The sequence below is a fragment of the Drosophila biarmipes genome, chromosome 3L (assembly GCF_025231255.1).
Source record: "Drosophila biarmipes strain raj3 chromosome 3L, RU_DBia_V1.1, whole genome shotgun sequence".
Lineage (NCBI taxonomy): Eukaryota > Metazoa > Arthropoda > Insecta > Diptera > Drosophilidae > Drosophila > Drosophila biarmipes.
In genome coordinates this window covers 14,965,891-14,991,643 of record NC_066613.1, presented here as the reverse complement: position 1 = coordinate 14,991,643, position 25,753 = coordinate 14,965,891, and the positions used below count along the sequence as shown (strand labels likewise).

Here is a 25,753-nt window from a genome sequence, read left to right as displayed (position 1 = left end):
TCTCCACTGACAACTGGGAAACTCAAATTCTGTCATGGCAATCGGGGAGCATGCGCAGGAACTAAGTAGGTCTGATACCTGTTTATCTAAACTATTGGTTTCATTTGTAAAATAGTGAGGTATGGAATCAGGGAATTCCTCAAACTAGGCAAATCAGAAAACCAATTCTAGTGAAGAGGTAAAGAATCTCATGATCAATCTTATTAACATCGTGCCACTTTAATATAAACAATGACTTGACTAAGTCAACGAATTATTATATATTTTAGTTACCAATCTATCTATCTATCTATCAAACATGCAACTCTACTTCTTACACGTTGAAGGTGGATACTATAATGATAACAAATTAAATAAACTCTTTCGTAGACCTTGTTTGTTTTCTGGTGAAAAGTTAAGGCGCGAATGGAGTTTCTCTCTCAACCTGGCGACTGGAAACCCTGCCGCACGTGAACGCACATAAACAGAATTAAGTTGAAACATTTTCACTCATTTACATGGACGAGTCGCGTCGGCCTGGCAATTTTTCCTCAACGATTTTTGAGTGGGTGATTGCCTCGTTGTCGCTGCCGTTGCGCCTTCGCCGCCGTTGTTTCAGGGATACCATACGCCGTGGCCTGTTGTTGCTGCATTTCACATCATTATCTTTGACCAAATACGGAACTATGCGCAAAAAACGCAATTGTGTGTCACTCACAGAGACTTCAAACCCGAACGAAAAAGCTACGAAATATGTGTTTCTTGTGCGATCTGTGGCAGTTGTTGTCCGAGTCCCAGTCCCAGTTCCTGACCCTCCTCACGTCTGTGATCTTTGCGGGCACGGAGAGAAAAATAAAGTCAAATTCATAAATATTTATTTGATTTTAGGAAACATAAACATCCCTTTCACCAGCTTAAGTGCGTTAGTATATGTCTAGATTTGACTCAACTACAATTGAGAAACCTCTAAGCAAATGAGTACTTTTGAGTTAAGTCTGAATACTATTTTTCCGCACTAAAAAATCACAGCTTTGCCTGTCATTATGCTCATAAAGGTAAGAATGAGGAATGTAATATGTCGTTGAGTTCGTCGCTTAATTTATTGGCATTAAAAAATAGCAGTTTTTATTATTAAATTAAAATATATTTTCCTAAAAGAGACGAGATTCGTTAGCATAGGTTGTAAAATTACGCCTTGATTTCGCTTTCGAAAAAATAGTCAATTAAAACATAATTTTCGAATAAGTTCTGAGTCCCATTTTCTATATAAGGTATTTCAAATTGTATTTCAATTTCATTAAAGTAAGTTTTTGGCATAAAAGATTTCAAGTTGTGAATTTAAATTTATAGGTATAGTAATAGATTTGTGGTGTTTCAGCTATAATTTTTAACTTTAAAATATAAATTTAAGAGCGCTATAAAACCGCTATAGTTATAGCCCCAAAAATGCCCAATTTTTGGGATTTTTCTCAGCGTACCCGAGATCGGTTCAACAAACGCCACAATGGAAAGTCTGCGAGTTGACGCACTACGCAATCGAAATCGAAAGTTCTCTGATGGACAGCTGCGAATGCGACCGAGACTGCCGTGGTGCAGAGTGCACAGTACAGAGCAGCGAGTCAATGCACCACCGCGATTCGCTGGTGGCTCGGGCTCAGCGGTGGCGATGGTGGTGGTGGTGGTGGTGCCACATGAGTGGCACACATTTAATGGATGCACGTCGCTCACTTTCATTCTGGGCGTCTGCCCAACTTTCGATTTTAAATGCAATTTATGCACCTGTCACTCAGCCAGCTGATAACTGGCAATTCCGATTAGCCGCGGCCATTGTGCCCACTGTTGCCAGTTGCCGTGCTGCCACGCTGCCCAAGTTGCCCATGTTGCAAGTAGCTTGCAGCGCCACAAAAGCCAATAAATCAGTGGACAAATTGTTGACAAAGCATTTCGTAATTTAAATAAGAGAAAAACGCGACAAGCTGCCGATAGTCGCCGGCCGATAGTTGGTAGCATGCCACAAATGCAGCCCAGTCCAAAAAACTTCCTCATCCGTCTGGAGTCCGCGAGGCGGCTCCGCCAAAACAACAATGACAACAGCCCCACTCTGGCAACGAAGAAAAAAAGAGCCACAAAAACAACAGTGGGGCTGATAGTTTTCTGATTGCCAATTGTGCACATGTGTGTATCTGTGTGACAGTAAAAAACGAAGTTTTTTCTTATCCAACACCTCCTCCACCCACAGCTCCCCCTTGACCTCATAGGCAACCCCGAAAACATAAGGTTATGTTGACAAGTCGAAGATTAGATACGCTGGGTAACTACTCTCATTGTTTTGAAACTGTAATTAAAATATTAAAAAAGCAATTTGGTTTTTAAATTAGCGCCTCGAACATGCAACATTATTAAATTATTTATTTATTCAATTTGTTTTATATGACTACTTATGGCCTGATGATATAATAATTTAATGCATTGGTTTTTCTGTTTTAAAAATAAGCCGCATATTTTATATGATTTATTTTTAAAAATTTATTCTCTGTTCATATCCTGTCCCTCAAGTTGGAGCTACCTTTTCAAATATCATTGGAGAACTTAAAGATATTAATATGTACATGTTGACTATTATACTCTTATCTCTTTCCTGAAATTTTCAATGGTTCTTACCCAATGCATTTGTATTCTTACAATCTGAATCCTTTTAAATTGAAAGTTAAAATCTTTATAAGATCCATGTTTTCCACAGGACAGCTTTAAAAACAAAAGTGAAATCAATTTATAAACCTAATCCAATCTGCTTGGAAAATGCACAACACCTCCTTGGGACACCAAGTCATCCTCGAAGATGGATGGCTGCGAGGTAGGTGTTAAAGTCTCATAATCCCCTTAGAGGGTATTACAGCCGCTGAATCGCGACTCGGGCTGGGCTGCCATCATAATCGTCAGAGCCAAAAAGTCGTAGGCAGTGGCCAGCACGGTGCAACATCGGCAGCATTTGGCATTCGGCAGTCGGCATTCAGGAGTTGTACAACTGGCGACAAAATGTTGCATGTTCGTGGCGCTGTCACCGGAGCTTGGCAGGCTTGGGGTTTCTCATTTTTGCCGGGACCGGGGGGATATGTATGCAAAAAGGTGCTAAAAAGATCAGAGGCAGCGATTTATCTTCATTTGCATTTGACGTCGCTGGCTGTGTGTCAAAAAGGTGTTAAGTGCCAGGCGGCGGCCCAAGCCGATCCGAGGCTGCGACTGCGACTCCGACTTTCGGCGCCGCGTTTGATGGCGGCCACAGTAGCCGATGCGCATAATTTTCTATATTTTATAACTTTGCGGTGGCCAAAAAATACCAGGGGAGGCTGTTCACACAGAGGCACATCAATCCGCTGAACCGCGACCGCCCAATAAGGCGAAAACCCCCCAGCACGAACCGCTATTATGGCCAGGCAAATTTGCCAAAAAAAATATAGACCCCGACCAACAATGGCCACTTCTAGCCGGGCCAGCGGGCAGGCCGAATCCAAAGCCAAAAATCCTCGAAAACAGAGAAACAGAAAAACCAACCCAGGCCGAACTGAACTGAGCCGCTAAGCGTTAGATAGTCGCACCGATAAAAGGGACATGAAATTCAAATTTGAGTGCTGCAAATTTGCCTGGCGACTTATCAGCCTGGTGAAATTTGCGACCAGAAACGGCTTCCGTATTACGGCGTTTTGTGAATTATGTGAGAAATTTGTTTGTGGGCTAAATACTCCACTGATTTCTGCCGCCACACACTCGCGCTGGCGCAACACGGCGTATGGGTGATGGGGAGAGCGATGAAATGGCGATTACAAATTTCGTCTGCCAAAGCACCATTCCCTTAAAGGAGTTCTCCTTTTTCTCCTTTTTTTATCCGCATAACCCAATTGCTTATCAATTTTCCTGCCCAAAAGTGCCGCAATTTTCCCGTTTCCCATGAAAAACTCAGCTAATTGCTTACAAGTGTAACAGCCAACAGTCTGTGAAAATATAGCTTCATTTTAATAAGCATCTGGCAAGAAAACACTGCAAAATATTAATGAGAGGAAGCGCTTAAATTGGTGAAAGGGAAACTGCCGACAAACGATGTTGTGCCTGTCCCTCTTGTAACTTAATATGAAAGAGCAAAAAAAAAAAATAACTTGTTGACTTTACTGCAAACCCCAACAAAATAAAGTATATGATTTATAGGTTTGTGATGGGAAATCATATTACCTATCTACCTCAAATAAAATATATTTAAACCTTAGACTTCCGATATACTATAAAGGTTTCTTGATGATGGTAAATGGAGTCTACAGTGTATAGAGTACTTTTGATAGACCTACTTTTAAGAATCCTACTAACTTTACGACCCAATCGGGAGCTCTACACTTTCTCCTTCTTTCTACTGCTCGAAAGGTGCCGGGCTGAACCCTACAATTAGAATTTCCCTGTGCCAAAGCTACAACCGCATCGGATCGCCATTGGACCCCTGAATGGAGCCAGAGATCGTGGCCGATCCGAGACTTGGTGGCGGGAGTGTGACAGTGATAATCCCCCGAGAAATATGCACACAAATTAGGCATGCATGTGGCCGGGTAGGATGTGGTTTTTTCTTTTCAGGGGTGGGGACTCCAGGCCTTAGTGGCTTTTGGCCATTGTTGGCATATTTAAAGTTGTAAAATAGCAAACCAAACACGTTTGACCGACATTCGTGACCAAAGTGCGGCTGCCGATCCGTTTGGATAGCCGAATCGCTGGCCGGGGCTAAACCAGGATTTCAATTTCAATTTCGATTTCGCTTGGGCTGGCGACAAATGTGGTCCGCTCCCCAGGTCCCCGGATCCGCAGATCCCCCTGACCAAGCCGACCGTGTGACTACTTTGGCAAATGAAAATGCTTAGAAGAAAAATAAAAGTTGGGCCGAGGCGAAATAATTTATGATGCACTTTTTGAGACTCTGGGCTGGGGTCTCCGACTCCGACTCCGACTCCGACTCCGTCTCCACTTGGTATGGCTTGGATAACTTGGATTACTATGGCTCTGTGAGTCACGGGCCGCTCCGCTCGCAGCCAGGTGTCGCTCAAACAAAAGTGAAACCGTTCTGGTCCCTACAGTCCCCCTCTTTATCGGCGGGAAACAGCAACAAAGCCACCTCGGGGACCGCAGAAACCCTAAAATATGGCGCTTTTGATATTTATGAATGTCTGCGTCTTAGCGTTTTAATCACATGGCCGGGGAGCACTGACCTGCCGCAACCTACGTACTGCGGCCAGCTACTTGCCGGCTACCGAATTGCGGAGAAAATCCATCGCAGTTGGATTAGCGGGGCACTGGCAGAAATATTAGTATATATATTAAAGAATTGCATTGATACATTTTGACAGCCCCCAATTATAAATAAAATATCAACCAATCTTCAAATTGTTATTTTATTGATAAGAAAAACCTAAAACCACAATGCTTAAAATACTTAGAGAATATTCTATATTAAAATTTTTTTACAAGAGAGCTCGACAATTTCATTTGTATACTGAAGAATTATTAATACCATTGCTAGAAATTTAAATAAAGAAATAAAGAAAACCTATTTAATTTTATTAGGGCCTAAGGTCTGTTTTTACTGATTTAAGGACCGTTTTGTGACTCTAACTAATAATATTCTTACGGAAAAATATATATTTCAATTTAATTTGTAAAAATGTACTCTACATGAGGTCGATATCCAAGTGGCATATTTTTCTCTAAGTGGGAAAGGTGGCCCACGGCCCAGCTAACTATGTTAAACAGCGAAATCAGGCTCGGGCCAAGACTGAAGACTGAAGCTGAGGACTTAAGACTCAAGACCAGGTTGGGGCTCATGACTCCCAGCGTCATCAAGATAAAGCGCATGACATACGGCGACAAGAAGCTACCAGAGCGTGCTCCATCCAGCGCCTTTTGGCCAGAAGGAGGTCGCCCCATCGCCCCACCATCAGCGTCACGGCCACAGCGGTGGACCAGGCTGGAGAAAAAAAGTCCTAGCCACAAAACGCTGTGACCAAATTTGGTCAAACGTGCAACATTTCAGCCGCACGCTGTCAAAGTTTTGGCGTAGAAAGCGAAATTTTCGCGACTGAGGTAATCCAGGCAACTGGTGACGAGAATTACGAGAATGTGGCAACCGAAAAGGAAAGTATTTGGCAGCCCAGCTTTCCGCTGAACTCTTTTGTGGCAGCCGCGGCAAATCGTCATCGGTGCACCCATCGATCTTGGGGTCTCTCAAGGTCCACATGGGCCAGGCCATTTATTTTATAATCGTTTAATGCACGCTTGTTTTTCCGATGACATCACCTGGAGTTGGCTGTCCATACTATATATCTTTCGGATCATTATGATCTGCTGTATGGCGATTCCCTCGCTTGGCGACGTGGCAACATCAGCATTAACGCGGCCCACGCGGCGAGTGTGTAATCAATCAACTGGCCATCGCAGAGGCCAAGTCGGGAGTGGTTCCCCTGTCCCATGCCCATCTCCATCTCCCCCCATCCACCCAGATCTTGGCCAGGTATCGCTAATGGCTGCCACACAGTGTCAGGGGCAGATTGCATGTGGCAAGTTGCAGGTTGCAGGTTGCGGATGGCAAGTTGCCGGCTGCAGATTGCAAGTTGCGAGTTGCCCATTTGATAGACACCAACGGCTGATGAGGCCTCGCACTGCCGCATTAGAGGGCGTAATTACATTTTTATTGAAGCCTCCGCAGCAGGCAACGCAGGTGCTGCCTCTTCTTGGGTTATTTCATCGCAGGCAGCCGAGGTGCCAAATGGAAAACTCCCATGAAAATTAAGCCTCGTTTCCGGCGTGCGCAAAAATCGAAAATTTACATAGTTCACCGCCCCCGATGGCAATTTTAATGATTAATTTTCTCAGGCTCCAAATAAAAGGAAAACCCATTGACGACAATGACGGCCAAATTGGTAACAACAGGAGCTGGCGGGCAAGCAGCTAAACGATATTTAAATGCCCTAAGTGTAAGCAAATAAATAAGAAGTAAAAGGAAGAAGTATTATTTTACTCTAAAGTTAGGGATCGCTGTTATGTCTATCTCCAAAATAAATGTTAAATTTTCTAAGATATTAAGAAGTTTAAAATTTTAATAATTAATCTTAGTTATCCCTAGAAGTTCTATGTTACCTGTGCTCAATTAAAGTATTAACAAATCAATTAACTAAAATCAAAGTTCTTAAGTCACTGATGTCTTCAAAAGAGCAAAGTTCTCTATTATCCACCGAGGGTATCGCAGTGCCTGGCAGTGTTTGCAAGTATTTGGCCAGGGCGACTGAGATCGATATAAATCTACAATTTTAATTTTATTTGGCAAGAATTCGCAGCAATATATGAATGCGACTGGCGATAAACATCGGCGGGCACGACTCATGCCCGTTGCCAGTGGCAGATCTTGGCCAGATCCGATCCCAGGCCCAGAACTGGCTGACATTTTCGTGGGTGTGGGCCGTGGATTGGCGGCCGGGACCGACAAATAAAAAGGTCAGCAGGCAGCAATCAAAATAACTGAAAATAACTCAATTTTCTGGAGCAATTAACATGCTGCCGCGATCGCAGATAAACCCACACACACACTTTTTGTTGGGCGGCAAACTTGAATAATCCGCGCAGATGCAGAAAAATGGCATGTAATTAGCAGTTAATAATCAAAAATTACGTATACGCATGCGCGGCCGAGTCGGGGCAATTAATTTGGCCATCGATTTCGTCGGCACTCGGTGGCTTGGGAGCCACATTTGGCCTCCCTGACATCCAGTGGCAGCTGGGAAGATGGCCAAGAGCCAGCGGCAGCCTCACCTCACCCGCAACGAAAGTTTCGCATTCTTTTCGGCGAGCGCGGTGAGTGAGTGAAATGAAAAGTGAAATTATTTATTATTAATGAAATTAATATATAATCATGTTTTGGGTGCGTATGCGCTTTGTTTTTGCGCGACAGCAGCACGTACATATGTTAAATCACAAAAAAGCGACGATAAATAACCAACAAAACGCCGGGACCCACGACCAAGACCAAGTCCAACACGTTTCGCAGCATCCAGCGAGAAAACCAAAATCAAAAATACAAAAAAAAATAATACGAAAAGATACTTTTGGCCAGGCTTTAAAAGTTCACTTTCGTTTGTGTCCAAAAAACTACGTTGTACATGCTGCATCTGCTCCCAGCAGCAGCAGCAGCGTATGATAATGAACACGTAAAATTGGGGGAAAATGTTCGAAAATTGTGCAAAAAACCAGTTGCTGCGCCAAAAATCATTGCAAATCGCCGGCAGATGCTCCGAAGAATGGGGATGAGGATGTCTCCTGCGGAGGCTGACAGGCTGAAGGTCGCCGGTGTCGCAGAATGTGTGTTCAGTCATAAATACGGCCTGAAATATGAACTGGCCTCTGAGAAATGGCCTGCCAAGTGCGGCTAAGTAATGATACGGCAGTGCCATTAATCTGGCGAATACCCCAGAAGCCAGAACTGCACCTCATCCAAGGCAATTAAAAGCAGTGCAAGACCGCCAGCGAAACCAATTGGGACTTGATTTAGGAGGGAGTAAATTTAACTGGCTAACTGCCCCACTAATCTCCCCCAGAATCGAACCATAAATAAGCTGGTTCGAATAAATATAAAATCAAATAAAACCGCAAAAGCTCCATCAAGTGGGAAATCCGCAAATTCAGTTGCCAAATTTGCTTAAGTAACTCCCCATTAAAAATCAAGCAACTACATACAACTTAATTTACCCTAATGGCAATCATAAATTGCACCCTATAAAAATCGAATGAAAAGCCAAGCGTTTCCTCTAGCCGCGTTACAAATTAAATGCGAGATTTATGCAATTTCAATTTCCTTGTGGCCTTTTTAATTAAAACATAAATATTTATATGGAATATTTCACATCGCACATCCAGGCAGCACGGCCACTTGCCGCCAGAGCGCGGGCAAAATTAATTCAGCAAATAAATAATAAAATCATTTACAATATAATTGCAACGGGCCAACAAAAACACTTTCACCTTCGCCACGAAGTCAAGTCTTTTTCGGTTTTTTCTGCCTTTTTTCAGTCGGGGGAGGCGAGAGGGTCTCTGATTTTGGTGGCTTGGTTTCTTCGCGGTTCGAGCCGTTTGCTGTTTTTATTTATGCTTTGTGGGTGTTCAACATGCACCATTTGACTTTTTACCACTGTTTTTCCCCGGCACTGCCGCACAGCATATTTATGCATCGCAGCGCAAGGCTTTTATGGGATGGCATTGCCGATGCCACGGAGTCTGCAATTAGCCAGTGCCAGGCAACGTGGCCAAGAGAAACAAATGTGCTCAAAATCGCATTTCATTCGGCCATTTGACACGGCCATGGCCCCACTCCCACATCGTTCGGCCCCATCTTCGATCAACATCATAATAGAATCCGCCGACTTCCACCTGCCTCAATTAATTAGCCATTAAATGTTTGATTTGCACCAGGCACACACATAAAACTTGCAAACCCCATAACGAGGCGCGCTCAAGATGACATCGGCAATGTGGGGAGTTGGCTGATTACCCAGATAAGCTCTCCAAAACTCTGCACAGTGGCCCGGATATTATGGGCTGTGCGGAACACCAGGCTTTGGATTGCTTCCTTATTACCCCTAAGACATCGGGAAAAGGCGGTACAAATAATGGTACTGGAACGGTCGGGGATGATAAATCAATTAAGTCATTCAGAAAACTAGTCAAGTTTTGCACTACCTTATGGGGTTAAAAAAGTGCTTAAATGTAAGGCATGGCAATATCATATAAGCTGGACAAAATAAACTATTGTAGCTGTGTAGCTTGCTTTTCTAATAAGTATCAGGTATTATGCTTCCTAATAAGTATTTTTAAGAGTTCATAAAAGCATACCAAGTTAAATAACATTTTGTTGCTTAACTTAATAGCTTTTTTTCTCATTTTAATTGTATAATAAACTTAAGATTTCCCAAAATGGGGTATAAAAAGAACAAAAGATATACCTTTCCTTAATCCACTATATTTAGACATATTTTGTAATTTGTAAAAATTAAATTATCAATATATAAATATAAAATTGGTCTAAGAGTCATTAAAAATATTTTAAAAATACAAAAGATAGTTTTATTTCATTGAGTCCTTTTTTCTGAACCTTTCCATTTGTTACCATCCTCTCAGTGCCAGAAAACCAACAAAATCACTGCACAACGAGTGCAACTATCGGCTTTCCATCAAGTTAAGGATTTGTAGCCTAATTCCCTAGAACTCCCCCAATAATCGAGCCCTGCACTTAGTACAACCCACCGATTCCCAAGCAGGTTAATGCCCACTCAATCGGCGTTGATCCAGTGTTCACTAGTTGACTGGCAGACTGGCTGACTTGCTGCCGGGTGGCTCATAACTCATTACTAAGTGCCTGGCGTTTGTTATGTGGCACAAAATGCCAATGAACTCCGGCTCGGCTTTATCAACGGGGCTGGCGGTTCCATTCCGCTTAGAAACCCAGACGGCACAAAGAAAACGGAAGCGTCCTCGTCTGTAATTTGCGGCCACTTGGCATGCATATCCAGCCGGAGATGCCTTTATGTATCTCTTTCTCTATATAACTATATGTATCTGCGGATCGCAGACGGGCAGACGCATCCGAAGGCCGTTCGAGGAAAAACGGATGAACGGACCTCGAGACCGCCGGACCGGCGAGGAGTGCATGCTTAAAGCGCGTTAAACGATGATTTAATGCCAATAAATAAGTGTAAACGTTCATTACAGATAATTAATGTATCTGCACAGAGGTCAGGCAGTCAGGGAAAAGTGAAACTTCAATTAGACGGCTTAACAGCATTATGGCGTGGACGATTAAGCCTTGAGTTACGTGGTCCGGGGTTGTGCGCCTTGTGCTGTGTGCCAAATTGACATTTCACCTGTGCCAAGTGGTCGCCTCTGCCATTGATCTCTTTATCATCGGGGTATCAGGTGGTCTCGGCTCCTCGCAGTCCAGACCTCGGGCCTTTGTCTGGGACGGGACTTGGGACTTTGGATTTCGGCTTTCAGGCGGGCGTTAGTGCTGCACATGCCCCAAATCCAGGCAACAATCTCAGCGCTGCCCGCCTGACAATGTCGCCCAATTCGTCTTGCACTTTTCATGCCCGCCGGCTGGAAATTTCGTATTTCAGATTTTTTCTTCATTTTTCCTCTTTTTTTCATACTCCCCGCCTTGGGTTTCGGTTTTCAGCGCTCGTTTTTCGGCTCGGTTTTGGGTTTCGGCTTTGGTTAGCCTTTTCAATTTAAAATGTAAATCAAGTGTGAAAAACAAAATCTGCAGCGAAAGTGTTGCAATTGCAATTTGCTCGTTGCGATTTTTGACGTTTCTCGCTCCGAGGCTGTGTATTGATTTATTTTGATTGTTAATCAATTTGGCCAGCGCTGTCCCCCGAACACTGTCGCTCTGGTAATAGTTCAATGAAATTATAAATCAGTCGCGCGACTCCCTGCCGCCCGATTCCGGAATCCCCAATCCTCAATCCTCGGTCCCCATTCCCATTCCCTCGATTTCGGTTATCGATGGCTGGTGGTTGCAAGTCGGGTAATTCAAGACAAGCCCGAAAGAATGCAAGTGACACACTTTTCATATCTTTCACTGCGGAACCATTAACCCATTGAGGGAGACACACAAATGGTGTGGGTAATATTGAAGTTATTTTAAGACATTGTTTACCAGGTAATAAAACAGAATTTTTGAATTTGAGAGTTGATATAAAGCACAATCATTGAGGCAGAATAAATTAGTCTAGTGTAAAATACTTAACGAATTCCTTTCATATATCCACATAGTTCAAATAAAAGATGTGCCAAGATATGAAGGAAGAATAGTTGTATATCTTTAATAAATTCTAAGATGTTCTATTTTTTTTAATATTTGTAAAAAAGTATCCATCATAGCAAAACCATTACGTTTAAAAAAATACCATTGTGTCAGACATAAACAGACAGGTAATCTTTTTTTGTGGCTTGGTATCCCCAACTAGGTCAAATGGAAATATGCGGCCCCGTTTTCCTAAGAATTTCCAGCTACTTTAAGGCCCAAAAAGTCACATATCTTAGAGTTCTTCAACAGAACTTTCTTTCTCTTCAGCAAGAACCGAAATTCAGTGGGTTAACCGATGGGGAGGCGGCTCATTTGTCAGCAGGAAGCTGCTGGAATCGAGGAAAGCAGCGCTTGTGCTGCCGAAGCAAAAGCAAAAGGTTATGGCGCAATTTGCGCATGCGCACGCAAATTACGCGCCATAAATCATGCGACGGAACGCAAGGCGACTTTTGTGGCCATATAGCTCTGCGTTTTTAGCCGTTCCGTTGCTGCCTTCTTGCTTTTTGCTCCTTGGGCTTGGCTTTTTGTGGGAGTTGCCCCAACTGTCACCGTCGCTGATTGCCGGTGGCTGCCGCATTGCGAGATTAGCGAGAAGCGATAAACACATAAACCAAAATAAATTGTAAAGAAAGTGGATGTGGATGTGGATGTGGATGTGGACACGGCAATGGCAATCCAACGCGTTCGATGGTCGCGTGCGTAAGCAATTACATGTGGTCGAAAGGTGGGGAAATGCCTGGGCCATGTGTGCATCTGCGGTTGCTTTGACATTTGCCATCCTGACCCTGACCCACAAAAGAGCGCTGCGGTTCGCTTTGGCAAATTGAAAAAGAAAAGCCAACTTGAGTCGTGTCAATCATTGTGGCACTTTACCCCAATCTCCCCCCAGCCACCCACACAGGTGGCATGCAAATCCTCTTCTTTACGCCGGGTATTTCATTTCTTTGCCAATTTTTTGCGCCTGCTTTTTTACTCTTTGCTCTTCTTGACGGTCGCGGTCGGCTGCTGTGCCCCCAGGGTTAACGGCGCAAACAAAGCGGGCCAACAGCCAAACAGCCAAATGGAACCGGCCGAAATGAAATGGAATGAGGCTCGTCATGGGTCCCAAAAGCCAGCGGCTAGAGATGGCCGACTGACAAGGGCCGGACTCGGATTCGGATGGGAATCAATCCAGCAAGTTGGAAGCGCAACCGGGTCTACGTAGTTCAAATATCGGTCAAGTTCGGTTGGGTATATAAGTCTTAGAAAAATGCATTGTAACATAACATCTTCAATCTTTTTAAAGGATTAAATAATTGTATTTCATCATTCAACATAAATTGGTCAGTCTGATGTATCCCATAAAAAGGTTCTATAAAATATAAAAAGTTTCTATTTTGAGTCTTGATATTGCTAAGTCTACAATAGCCTATAAAAAGGGTCTGTAAGAAATAAATTTCACACTCCTTAACTATTCCTTAATTTTTTTATTCATAAAATGTTAGCAATTAAATACAAACTAATAGCTAAATGGTCCTGAGATCGTATAAAATTTTTTCCTATGACATCTATTTATAGTACTAAAGGCTTATTAGACTTGTACTTAACTTAATTGTCTGAACTCGACCATCCTCAGCATTCTTATATGTGCTAGTTCAAGGGGCCTTACATTCAACTTAAAATATTTAAAAGTTTCGGAGATGCCATTTTTTAAGAACCTTTCAAGCCCGTGCTAAATTTAATTGTCTAAATATATCAATTTCAGCTTGGCATTCACCTACTTTCGGATCCCTTCGCCTCCGACTGACCCAGAACGATCACTTCTGGCAGCCACAAGTGCCTTTCGGGATCCAAGCCAAAAATCACGAGACGAGTTCATACCCAACCTCAGCTCTCACGCTCCGGTTTCGACCGTCTCTAGGCCCATGGGCACTGCGGCGCCGACTTTGTTCTTCCGTCTGCCACAGCCAGGCCCAAGACGTCACTCCAAAGAGCCAACACTCAGCCCGTCCGCGCTGTTCTCATCGTGTTTATAGTTGTTTTCCGATTCGGATTCGAATTCGGATCTGGTGAGTAGCCGTCTGAGGAGCAGCGGCACTGGCTTTCTGACAGCCTGTACAGTGCGGCCTGGCATGTTCATTTTTATGGGTCTGGGGGATGGAGGAGTCTCGGCCGTAGAACAGCTGCATTCTTGGAAGTCAAAAGCGAGACGCAGACCCCTCGGTTCTATGCCTCTATGGTTCCGCCAGCTCTGTGGGTTCTAACTGTTGCTGATTGAAGTGAAGACCCGTCTGCCAGCTCGTTTCGCAGGGCGTTGCAGAGGTTTCTGATTACAAATTGAATTTTATTAGTTTGCCTGCGCCCCGCATTGATTTATGATTTTTCTACAAAAATACAGAAACCTCTACTAGAACCTGGCTTTTGTAGGTTGCCTTTAATTAAGACCAAGTGTCAATATGATTTATGCCCCGCACACACTCACACCCGTTGGTATAATTAAAGATACGAAATCATCTCAGCTTTTGGCTTTCCCTTCGGCCAGGCACTCGGTTTCTGTTGGGCATTTGCAATCTGGAGAGGTGGACACATTGCGTGCGATTGCATTACGAGTGAAATTTGCCAACTTTTACAAAAGATCTTGGGATATTGATAACCTTTTTGCCTAGGTTTTGGGTTGCTGCCGCCTCCGACTTGGCCGGCTCCTTCTGCCGCCGCCGCTGCTGACATCATCAGACTCGAGACCCATTCCCAGTCCCAAACCCAGTCTAAGTCCAAGCTGGCAATTTCATTCGATGGCATCCATTTGGGTTGGTTTTGATTACATAAATTTGGCGCCGTCTGCGATCGCGATGCGATGCAGTGCGATGCGAGGCGATGCGGTTCCATTTGCATCTTCAAAGTCCAAGTGGTGCCCGAAATGTGGGTCAGCGGTCTTGGCTCTTCGATATGGGTGCGGCTCCCTGGCTCTGGACACGGCCATCGCCATATGTAATTACAATAACTGCAACTTCCAATGCAACAACGGCATCAAAGCAAACAACACACGATCTCAAGTAAAATGTCTCGAAACCTGTCGCTTTTAATTAAAGGCCCCGCAAACTCCGACTCTAAGTAACTTTTCATGTTCCCAGTTATGCGCACAATTTTAAGCGACAGCCCCCACAAAGGCATTCAGCATAGAAATAACTCTTGCATTTAGTCATAACCGCATTTAAAACGTTATTGTTGCGGGTAAATATTGTAAATGTTTTCGCTTTTTTCGTATGCAAAAAGAGGCTGGAACATGGGGAGCAGGGGGAAGTCTCGAATATTTGGGCTTGTGTTTGGGCTCAGGTACGACCCACTTCTGTCATGTTGCACGATAAATACTCTGAGATTTATTGTCCGCCGCGGTGGCAGGCATAATTACAATTTATGCCCAAGGTGGTCCCCAAAACACCCGCCAAGTACTGCCTTGTGCAATAGACCCCAATCAGCAGCTCCTCCCCGAACTGCCAGCTCCAGCTCCAGCTCCATTTCAATCCCAATCCCAGCCCCAATCTCCGCCAAGTTGCCAAGTTCAAAAGCGTGTTTCAGGAAGCTGTCGCCAAAGACAAAGACCCATACAAATTGCTAGAGAAGCCGTCTGGCAGGTCGTCCCTCTGACAGCCCGTACGTTGTTTACCTGTCCCACAATCGCCATTATTCTTGGCTGAATTGAAGGTGATCACCTCACAATATTGGGAACACGAAAGTGGCAGGGGGGATCGCATATCGCATACCCTTTGGGAGGTTATCTCCTGATTTTATTTATCAACTGACTACACAGAGAAGGGACTAAATTTTTTTGTTACGGTCATAAATAAATAAAGTTTTTCTTACTTTATTTTCATCCAATAAAGTAAAATCTTTATTAAACCTTAGAAATATTATAAGGTAACCAAAAGACCGCTTATTATATTTTAAGAGTATTTATTTATATTAAGCATACAAAACTCGTACAAAAATATTTGAGTAAATTGCGCATCAATTAGGGCACACCACGTAAAAAATAGTTGTTGTACATATTTAGATTAGTAATAGTTACACACATCAGAAGTTATAATGATGCCACAGCGAGGTGAGCTTGGCCAGTTTCAGTTGTTTCCTCGGACTCGATTGTGGGCGAACGTTCTTCAGAGTGCAGCCCACAGGCAGTTCGACCTATGAATTCAGAATAAATATAGTAATGACATCTAGAAAAGTTGTTTGTCAGTCAGACTCACGGATTGATCGGCCGTCACCCGAACTGGCTCTTTACCCGGACAGACGACAAAGCTGCCGTAGCCGGCGATGAGATTAGCGGGTTCGGAATCAAAGTTGAACTCTGGCTGGATGGGAGCAGGAGTAGGCCTCGGAGCTATTACAAAGAAATTATTAGATACGAGTATAACATAATGTTATATATTTATTTATAGCTTATTTATATCTATTTCCTTACCCCTAACATAGATGGTGAAAGTGCATCTTAGAGTCCTTCCATCGGTGGTGGTGGCTTCGTAATCGATTGTGTGATCTCCCAACTTGAACAAGGAACCAGGGAACTGCAAAAAGGTAGGATAACTGATAGCACTCCTCAGGGTTTCTTAATGTTATCCTGCCTTACATGTGACTTGTAGAGCTTGAGCAGCTTGCCCTCGAATCGCGGCTCATCCCAGGCCACTGATCGCAAGTTCTGGTTCTCCTTCAGATAGACTTCAAAGGAGGGGGGACAATAGTTTGTGGTATCTGAACCCAAATCCACCCGTGTACTCTCACCAAACGCACTGGGAGCAGAGCTAACTAACTGAGCTGATCTTTGGGAAAAGGAATCTGGTCTGGAGAACGTCTCGGTGTCTGGGGAACTAAAACTGGGAAGTTCAACCTGTTGAAGCGAACTGTGGCTGGCAAAGGAGCTAAAGGGCCTTGCCTCAAGAGAAGATTCCCGAGAAAGAGGTTCTGCTAGGGAGGAGCTACTCGTTGACAATGGGGCCTCTCTTATGGAACTATGGGTTGAAAAAGTGGGAAACGAGAATGATTGGGGAGCTGAGTCGAAGGACTGAAATGCTGGATATGAAGAGGAACTGCCTGAAGATAGAGGGACAAATGGAGCCGGTCTAGGAAGTGATGATCTTCGATACCCAGCTGGTACCGAAGAAACCCCGAATGAATTTAAACTTGCTGGCTTCACAGTGATAATGGTGCGGCATTTAACTGTGCGTCGGTCGGGCCCATAAACTACTGCAAAGTTGACCGTATGCAACCCGGCTGGCAAATGACCCTGAAGGTCAGCCGCCCACTCGGGATAGACCACCAAGCGACCGTCCTTAACATTGGTTTTCGGCCTCTGGAGTGTCACGTGAGCCTTCTGCTCACCGTGATTTAGTAGGATCACCACATTCTCTGGGCATTTGACAAAGGGCTCATCCACCTGAACTTTGTGGGTTGTCGGGAGTGTCGCTTTGAAGGGAGAATTCCACTGTGGTGGCAGAATTTCATTGGCAAACAAAGTGTTATCAATTGGTACGCAATTGAGGTCGGCTCCGAAGGACCATCCGTTAAACATCATACAGGAGGCCAGACTGGATCCGGTTGGAATGAAGCCGGGATTGCACGTAAGTTGGCAAATATCTCCAAATTTAGATGGACCTTGAGTGCAGCTAGCCGGAGATATAAGCCCATTACGAGCGGGCTGAAGAGCATGGCAGATTCCACGCCGGTTGAGAGCTGAGGTAAAACACATTAAAGATAAATTAAAATGAGGATGATATGGTAACTTATATGATTACTCACATACGCATGTGGTCTCTGGACCCTCCCAAATACCATTGGCCCCGCAGTTCTTTATCGCCGGGCCGCGAAGGACATATCCCCGATTGCAGGACACCCGGCAGCGACTGAAGTAGAAGTTCTTTGCCTTATGGCGATACCTGTTACATTGGGACCTGCCATTACGTGGTGCCTGGAATCGAGGGCACAGATCCCTGGGCTGCAACTCATTAACCCTGGGACGTGGGGGCAGCTCAGAAGGCTTAGCGACTGGTGTTCTTGGTGTGGGTAAATCATCAATAGGCCTTGGCACCTCTGCTCGTGGCCACTCAGGCAAGTCTGGGAATTTGCTCTCCGGCACAACGGGATACTCGGGTGCTTCAGGTAGGTGGTTAGACTGATCCGTGGGCTGAAGCTGATTATCCGTGGGGCTCTGTGGCAACTCTGGAAGCACAGGGACGGGTGTTTCTGGTGTGGGTAAGTCATCAAGGGGAGGGAGCCTTGGAAGCTCTCGTCGGGGCCACTCAGGCAACTCGGGAAACTCTGGGCGTTTCCTCTTGGGCGTTTCAGGTATGTTCTTAGACAAGTCGTTGAAATCGGGATACTCGGGCTTCTTGAACTCCGTCTTGGGCACCTCAGGCCACTTGGGAAGGTCCAATTTGGGGTACTCAGGAAAGTCAGGGAAATTTCTTTTGGGCGTTTCAGGAAGGTTCCTAGACAAGTCGTTCAAATCGGGATACTCGGGCTTCTTGAACTCCGTCTTGGGCATCTCAGGCCACTTGGGAAGGTCCAATTTGGGGTACTCAGGAAAGTCAGGGAAATTTCTTTTGGGCGTTTCAGGAAGGTTCCTAGACAAGTCGTTCAAATCGATAAACTCGGGCGTCTTGGACTCCGTCTTGGGCTCCTCATGCCACTCGGGAATATCCGGCAATTTGGGGTACTCGGGGAACTCGCAACGGAAGCCTCCGATCTCATTAACACACTTTCCTGCGCTACAACTGTTTTTGCTCGGGTCACACTCATCAATGTCTACGCAAGTCATTTCATCAGTATCCAATTCATAGCCCGGTGGACAGCTGCACTTGAACGAACCCTCGCTGTTCGTGCAGCGATGCGAACACCCACCGTTGTTCTTCAGGCACTCGTCGATGTCCTCGCACTCGTCGTCCAATCCCACGGCAAAACCAGCCTCACATTTGATGGGAGCACAGCCCTCGGAGGAGCGCTTAGTGCCCGGGGGACAACCCACCAGGACGGGACGACAAGTGCGGCCGTCCTCTTTGAGGGTGTAGCCCAGGGGACAGGCGCACTCGTATGTGCCCGCCTTGTTGATGCACTCGTGGGAGCATCCGCCGGAAAAGATTCCCGCGCACTCGTCCACGTCGTGGCAGGACCTCTTGTCCCTGCCCAGCTCGTAGCCCCTTTCGCAGGCACACGTGAAGGAACCTAGAAGATTGATGCAGATGTCGCTACAGTTGCCATAGTCCTGCGAGCACTCGTCAATGTCGGAGCAACCGAATCCATCGGGGGTAAGCTCGTAGCCCGCATCGCAAGCGCAGGAAAATCCCCCCGGCTGATTCAGGCAGAGCTGTGAGCACTGGCCATTATCATCGCGACACTCGTTGATGTCCTCGCAGGTGTGCATGTCCTCCGAGAGGGCATGGCCGAAGGGACAGAGACACTTGAAGCCCCCAGGCTCATTTTGGCAAAAATGAGAGCAGTTCCCATTGGCCAAGGAGCACTCGTCGATGTCCAAGCATGAGGGTGATGATGGGGATTTCAATGAGATGGAGTCATGGGTGAATGAGGTGTTAGGCGTGGCGGCGATGTGGTTATCCACGCCCAGGGCATAGCCAGTTGGGCACAGGCAGGTGTACGAACCGTTGAGGTTCTCGCAAAGCTTTTGGTCGCTGCACCCATGAGTTCCCCGCGAGCACTCGTCGATGTCGAAGCAATGGTTACGGAAGCCGTGCAGCTTGCGAAGCTCATAGCCCGCGGCACAGAAGCACCCATACGAACCAGGAGAATTGCGGCACACCTGCTGGCAGCCTCCGTTGTCCACCAGGCACTCGTCGACATCCTCACAGCTCTTGCCATTGGGCTTAAGCTGAAATCCCTCGCGGCAGGCGCAAGCTCCTCCTCGGCCACTCAGGCAGATCTGCTCGCAGCCATTGTTGTTCACCTCGCAGAGATTTTCGGCCAGACAGGTGTACTCCTCGACCAGGTTGAGTCCCTCGGGGCACAGGCACTCGTAGCCACCCGGGGTGTTCTGGCAGCTATGACTGCACAGGTGGGTATCCTCGGCACACTCGTCAATGTCCTGGCAACCGGAGTTCTCACTTCGGTAGCCAGCGGGACAGATGCAACTGAAGCTGGTGCTATCTTCGCTGGCCAAACAGCTTCCCGGCAAGCACTTGCCGATGCAGGGGTCTTCCGGCAAGGAGCAGGAGTGCTCGTCCTCAGAGAGTTGATATCCCTCACTGCAGGAGCAGCGGAAGGATCCGATAGTATTCTCGCAATTCTGCTCACAGACTCCTCGGCCCCCGGGAACCCTCAACTCACACTCGTCGATATCCTGACATTCAGTACCATCGGCGGAAAGTTGAAAGCCAGGATTACACACCTTCTTAGGAGGGGGCTCTACGACAGTTATCAACGGAGTACTATTGTCCTCCACGACAGGGCTCTCCACCACTTCAGTGGAGTTGAGTGTTTCCACTTTTTCTACCAGTGGCTCCACACAGCGATAAGAGCCGGGAAGATTCTCGCAATCACCTTGGCAGTCCGACGACAGCTCAGGATTGGCGCATTCATCGATGTCTGCGATGAAAATTAAAGTTAAATACCAATTTTTTCTCTTATTTTAATATATTTGGTATCCATTTTGCAACATACCCACACAAGTTTTTCCAGAAGCATCTATGTAATAACCAGCTTGGCAACTGCACTTATATTCTCCAGGCATGTTTTCGCAAATTTCCGAACACCCACCGTTCGACTCCTGACATTCGTCGATATCTATGAAAGGATTATATCATTTTGTGACTCTTTCTTTAGGATCAGTATAATAATCACTCACCAATACAGCTGACATAATCCTTGGGATCCAGGGTGTAACCCTCTCGACAATCACACTGCTTTATGGGTTGGTTCTCATCGGGATAGAGCAACCTCTTGCAAATTTGGGCACATCCACCATTGTCTTTTCCGCAATTGGTATCCAACAAGGTTGGCTCATAGCGATCTTTAGTGGGCCTATCGGATGTACTGCTGGGGTTGGGTACTTCGCTCGGGGAGTTAGGCACTTCTTTGGCCTCGGGCTCGATTTCTATAAAGGAATCGTTCTCAGATTGCTGGGGAGCGCGGTCTTGGGGAAGTTCTGTTTTGTCTTCATTAATATTAATAACGATATCTGGTTCCGGTGCGGGATCGGCTTCCTTAACCGGTGGCGGTGGAGGCGGTGGTGGTTCCCTATCATTATCGTCCGACTCTATATCATTTTCACTTTCCTCGAACTCTTCAATGGGCACCGTCTCGTACTCTTCCAATTCATCTTCCTCAGCCTCATCCTCGGGCTCTGAATAGTCCGGCTGGGGAATACAGGTTGGAATCTCACCCACCCACTTTTGGTTCGAGCAAAACATTTCGGTGTTCTCGTTTTCGAATTCGTAGCTCTCATCGCAGGTGTAAAAGGCCACCAGGAAAACCTTTTTGCCCCTTCGACGACGATCGTATTGGATCACCTTGCCATGATTAATCTCCGGGGCAAGAATCCTGGCTTCGGAGCAGCTCATGTCTAAAGTAGGAGCCAAGGACGGAGGCACTTTCTGCTCCTCGGGAATACTCAAGATGTTTTTCCTTCTACGCTCAGATCTTGGAGAAGCTAAGAAAATGGGTAATGATATAAGGTGATTTAATTTCATGATATTATATATATTATTATTGGTCCCGAAAAAATTAAAACATTAATTAAAAATAAATATTTATTAAAAAATGCTAATACTCTTTGAAGTTGTCTAACACTTAGCTCCAGAAGTAAATAAAACTCCAAATGTATACAGAGATCTTTCCCTATATCCGCCGTAATACTACACGATATAGCACCATAATCCGGCAATAAAATAATTTATGTTTTGCTTCACACCACGAACAGCTGTTTTCACTCAACCAGATATAATAAAAAACCCTCAAACACCTAAACACTAGAAATCTTAAGGGGAAACCCATAAAAACTAGGTGAATCAGTCATTTGAATCGTTGCCAAGAGATTTTTTCTTGTCATCTAGCTTTTCCCGCTTTTTATTTAATTTTTCATTTTTGTATTTTCTTTGCTTTGATTTACGATCGTATATTTTGTATTTTTTCTATTTTCTGTGGAAGCCGGCCGGTGAATGGGTGAGTAATACTTTGTTTAGCTAGAAAGGTGCCTCATGTTAACCATGACAATAATTTTATCGGAAACGTGTCATAAAAAGGTACATATATGCTCCATTGGCCATTAAGACAGATGGCTTTTATGATAGTTTTGTGGACATTTTAATAGTCAGATAGATATAAATTCGAAGAGGCAAAAATTGTCTTACAGAACTACAATATATATTTATATATTTTAGAAAATCGTAAAAAAACCTTTTTTTAAATTAATCCATTTAAAAAAAAATATTTTTTTTTGTATTATGGTTAAATATTTATTTAGTAATAACATTCTTAGAAAATTGAATTTGATATAATAGTGGCATCTACATCTTTAACGGACAAAACAGTGAAAAAGAATCACACATATATTTTGCGAAATAAAACAAATTTTTATCTTTTACTATCTACACACAAATCTTAAAGTCAAAATAAAATATATATATTTAGCAAAGCGAATTTTATCGAACGAGTTTTTTACAAATATTCTTAAATTAATTATTTATTTATTATTAAATTATTTATTTATTTTTAGGGAACTTATAAAGTTTTGTAAAATAGTTCTACAATTAGGACATAGCTGAAGAGACACGGGTGAAACCCTAATAATAATCTTTTATAATCCCAAAATTCCTATCTAAACTATCCAATAAATTTCCGCTTCCACACTATCGGTGAAATATTTTGGAAGTCCGCCCACACTTACCTGAAGCAAATGCAACGCATGCCAGCGCGCATAAAACATATTTCGCCGCCCACATTCTGGAGCGCTATAGAACGATCCTTATAGAACAGCTTCCTCACACCTTTCCACTCTCACTTCAGATGACTTCTTGGGTTCGAATTTTATAAAAAAGAAGACATTAATAAAATTCACGTCATTCGTTTCTTTTTTTATTTGTTCTCCAACATCTTTATGGGACAAGAGCTATATATGTAGAGACATATAGAGAAGCAAAGCCATTAAGATTAACGTGGCTTTAAAAATAGCACATGTTCAACACTTTGTACATATATTCACGAGCATTTCATGGAAGAAAAGGGACAGTTTGACACCAAACTAAAGAACTTTCGACAATTAGAGTTCACTGAGTGTGCAATTACTTTAATTGGCTTACAAAATAAGCAATCCGTCTCTAAATATATGTCCGCAGTTTTAAGGAGAATAAATCCAAGATAATTTTTGTTTTAGAAAACGCACCGTTTCCGTCGAGAGCCCAGGCAAGACTGAGGAGCCAAGAAAATTCAGACTTTTCTCGAAGGGAAGGCACAGATTTTCCGTGTCTCCAAAAGATATATATAAGTTCACGGGTGTATACATATATTCTGATATTTCATTGATATCATAAAGCAAATTAGTGCGAGAGCGCACAAATGTCACCAGAAGGGGATGTAAGGAGGGAGGCTATTTTTACCGATGGTATTATCATTAGCATTGGGCCGCGAGAATTAATGAGGTTCCCTCATCCATTGAACTTGATCGCATTGATCCTTCAGCAGCTGTCAAAAGCGGCAGTCTTTAAAATTATTGATATTAGCAGTGTCACGCGTAAATCAAGCCATTAATTATCCTGCAGTATATTGAGTACTTTAAGTGTTTTTTAATTGGGACTAGCTAAACTTATTACTAAGTTTTTAGTAATAGGGTATTTGGTATTCCTTACTTTACACCTACACTTACCTGTTGCACATCAGCTATATTAGAACGCATAAAACATTTTCTTCCTCCCACACTTGACAGCTATTTATTTGGTATTTAGAGAAAACAATCTTTCTGTGTACCTTTCCCCTTTCAAATTGACTTTTTTAACTCATAATGTTGTTCGTATAGTTTTATTAATTTTTCACCACATATTTATGAGACAAGAGCTGTGTAAAGATGTTAAGGAGGGCAAAGCCATAAAGATTTGGGGGCTTCAAAAATATCCCACGTTTTAATAACTACAAAATTAAAGTAAAGAAAATGAATGAATCTATGCATTTATTTTAAAATATGGATAAATTAAATGCTTTATTGATATGGTAATGTGAGAAGAACTTAAATACTAGATAAGGCTGATTTCTAAAGAGAATCCACTTGCCACTTGGAGATCGTCAGCCAGGCAATTACCCATCTAAATTCGGCGTACTTACAGGGTATCAAGGGGCGATTGGGGAGGCCATTACATCACGAAATTCGTCGGCTGGGTCTCGAGCGCTTTTGGTCCATTGTTGAGCACATAATTAAGCATCGCTTAGCTTATGTAATTAATGTCAGGCCAAATGGCAACGCCAAGAGCCCGAGTGGAGAGTCTAATGAACCAGCTGCGTGTGCTGATTTATATGCGACTTTTCGAGCTGGTTTGTTTGTACGCTGTCTGTCTTTTGGTTTGTTTGCTTGGAACGGCCAAATTGTGTTTTGTCACCGTCACCATCTCAAACGACGTCTCTCGATCGCGCACTTAGGCTCCGTTTATGCGCAGGCTCTGCTCGGTACTCCAGTTTTGGATTTGAGTTTTGGGTTTCTTGGACCATGTGCCTGTGACATAAGTCGCCGGGTGTACGGCCATGATATATGAATATGACAAAGCGACATGGACAACTTTATTGGCTCATGAAAAGCGCTGTCACTGCTTGACTGACATAAATCACCGAACGGCAGAAATAGGCATTCATCGCCCCGAGAGCCAGTCGATTGCAGCAGAAAACTGGCCAAAAAGTGTTCACTCAAAATAAATCAAAAATCAATCGATTCGAAGGGCCCTTCCACGATCATCTCAGTGCGGTGTGGGTCTCAGGCAAGTCCAGCGCAATCATCATTTGCATACGACAGAATATGCCGAATCGATAGCACAGCTCCTATCTGATCGAAACTGTCAAGCCAGCCGGACATTTCGCTCCATTCATGTGCCCATGGGCAAAAAGCCATATGCATTATGGAAATTAGAGCAACAATTGAACATCGTGCGGCGTTCTAAAAATAATAACCGAGTGGAGCTTTTATTGACCAACGGAGCTAAACACACAAGCCCACCTCAGCTGGGGAATCGAGTGCACGCCATCTATCGGACGAACCGAGCGTAACTGGACACGCTACCCCACACCCATTAGGAGCTACGTATGTGAAGCCTTGTTTTTCACTTTCCCTTGTTTTGTTACCATTTCAGTGCCGCATATTCCTAGGTTACAAGGGTATACCTGCCTCAAAGAAGAGCTCAGGATTGGTAGTATCTTAAAGATGATGATATGAGTGTTATGATGATATATATGGACGGTAACTGGGATTTCTTAATTGGATGGGCGACTTATATGGAAAAGACTGAACTTGCTTAGATACAGGCTATTATTGCAATTATATGCAATTATTATAATACTACTGGTTTTACTATTATTACAATTTCTATCCTTGGTATGAGGTACTACCCCGTCTAAGTCCCCGCTCTGGACACCCCACCTTATTTCGGTGCAGACCTAGAACCCTTTTAGCGCGCTGGCCTATAACTACCTTAACTATGGCTATGGCAAGTGTGCGCCCAACGCGCATGACCTCAACAATTTGACTTCACTTGAAGTGCAAACGCACATGCAAACTGTGGAGCTCGGAGTGCTAGTCCGGCTCAGAACGCTACGGTCCTGTTGCGTGCCCACCGAAATGGTAATGGTAGGGATAGGATAGGGGATTGTCGGCGGTGGTCGAGTGCCGAACTGACCCTTCACTTTAGCAGCGAATGTTTTGGGTCAGTGCTCAGTTGCGTTGAG

The 25,753-nt window shown here is 44.3% G+C and overlaps 1 protein-coding gene across 3 annotated transcripts; it reads right to left on the bottom strand.

Annotated features, from left to right (window-relative positions):
- Positions 1 to 15,802: 15,802 nt before the first annotated feature.
- On the bottom strand, positions 15,803 to 23,237 carry LOC108028666 (uncharacterized). 3 transcript variants are annotated; one of them, XM_017100598.3, is made up of 10 exons: positions 23,217 to 23,237; positions 22,722 to 22,847; positions 20,682 to 21,485; positions 20,498 to 20,620; positions 19,622 to 20,422; positions 17,627 to 19,048; positions 16,461 to 17,560; positions 16,296 to 16,398; positions 16,081 to 16,214; positions 15,805 to 16,018 (listed from the first exon to the last, which is right to left on the bottom strand). In XM_017100598.3, the coding sequence occupies exons 2-10, from the start codon at positions 22,774 to 22,776 to the stop codon at positions 15,908 to 15,910; spliced, it is 4,653 nt and encodes a 1,550-aa protein (XP_016956087.1). In that variant the 5' UTR covers positions 22,777 to 22,847; positions 23,217 to 23,237; the 3' UTR covers positions 15,805 to 15,907. The 3 variants fall into 3 exon arrangements, with proteins under 3 accessions (XP_050741874.1, XP_050741875.1, XP_016956087.1); XM_050885917.1 differs by having other exon boundaries at positions 15,803 to 16,018; positions 17,627 to 20,422; XM_050885918.1 differs by lacking the exon at positions 23,217 to 23,237 and adding an exon at positions 23,134 to 23,215 and having other exon boundaries at positions 15,803 to 16,018; positions 17,627 to 20,422.
- Between the last annotated feature and the right edge of the window lie 2,516 nt (positions 23,238 to 25,753).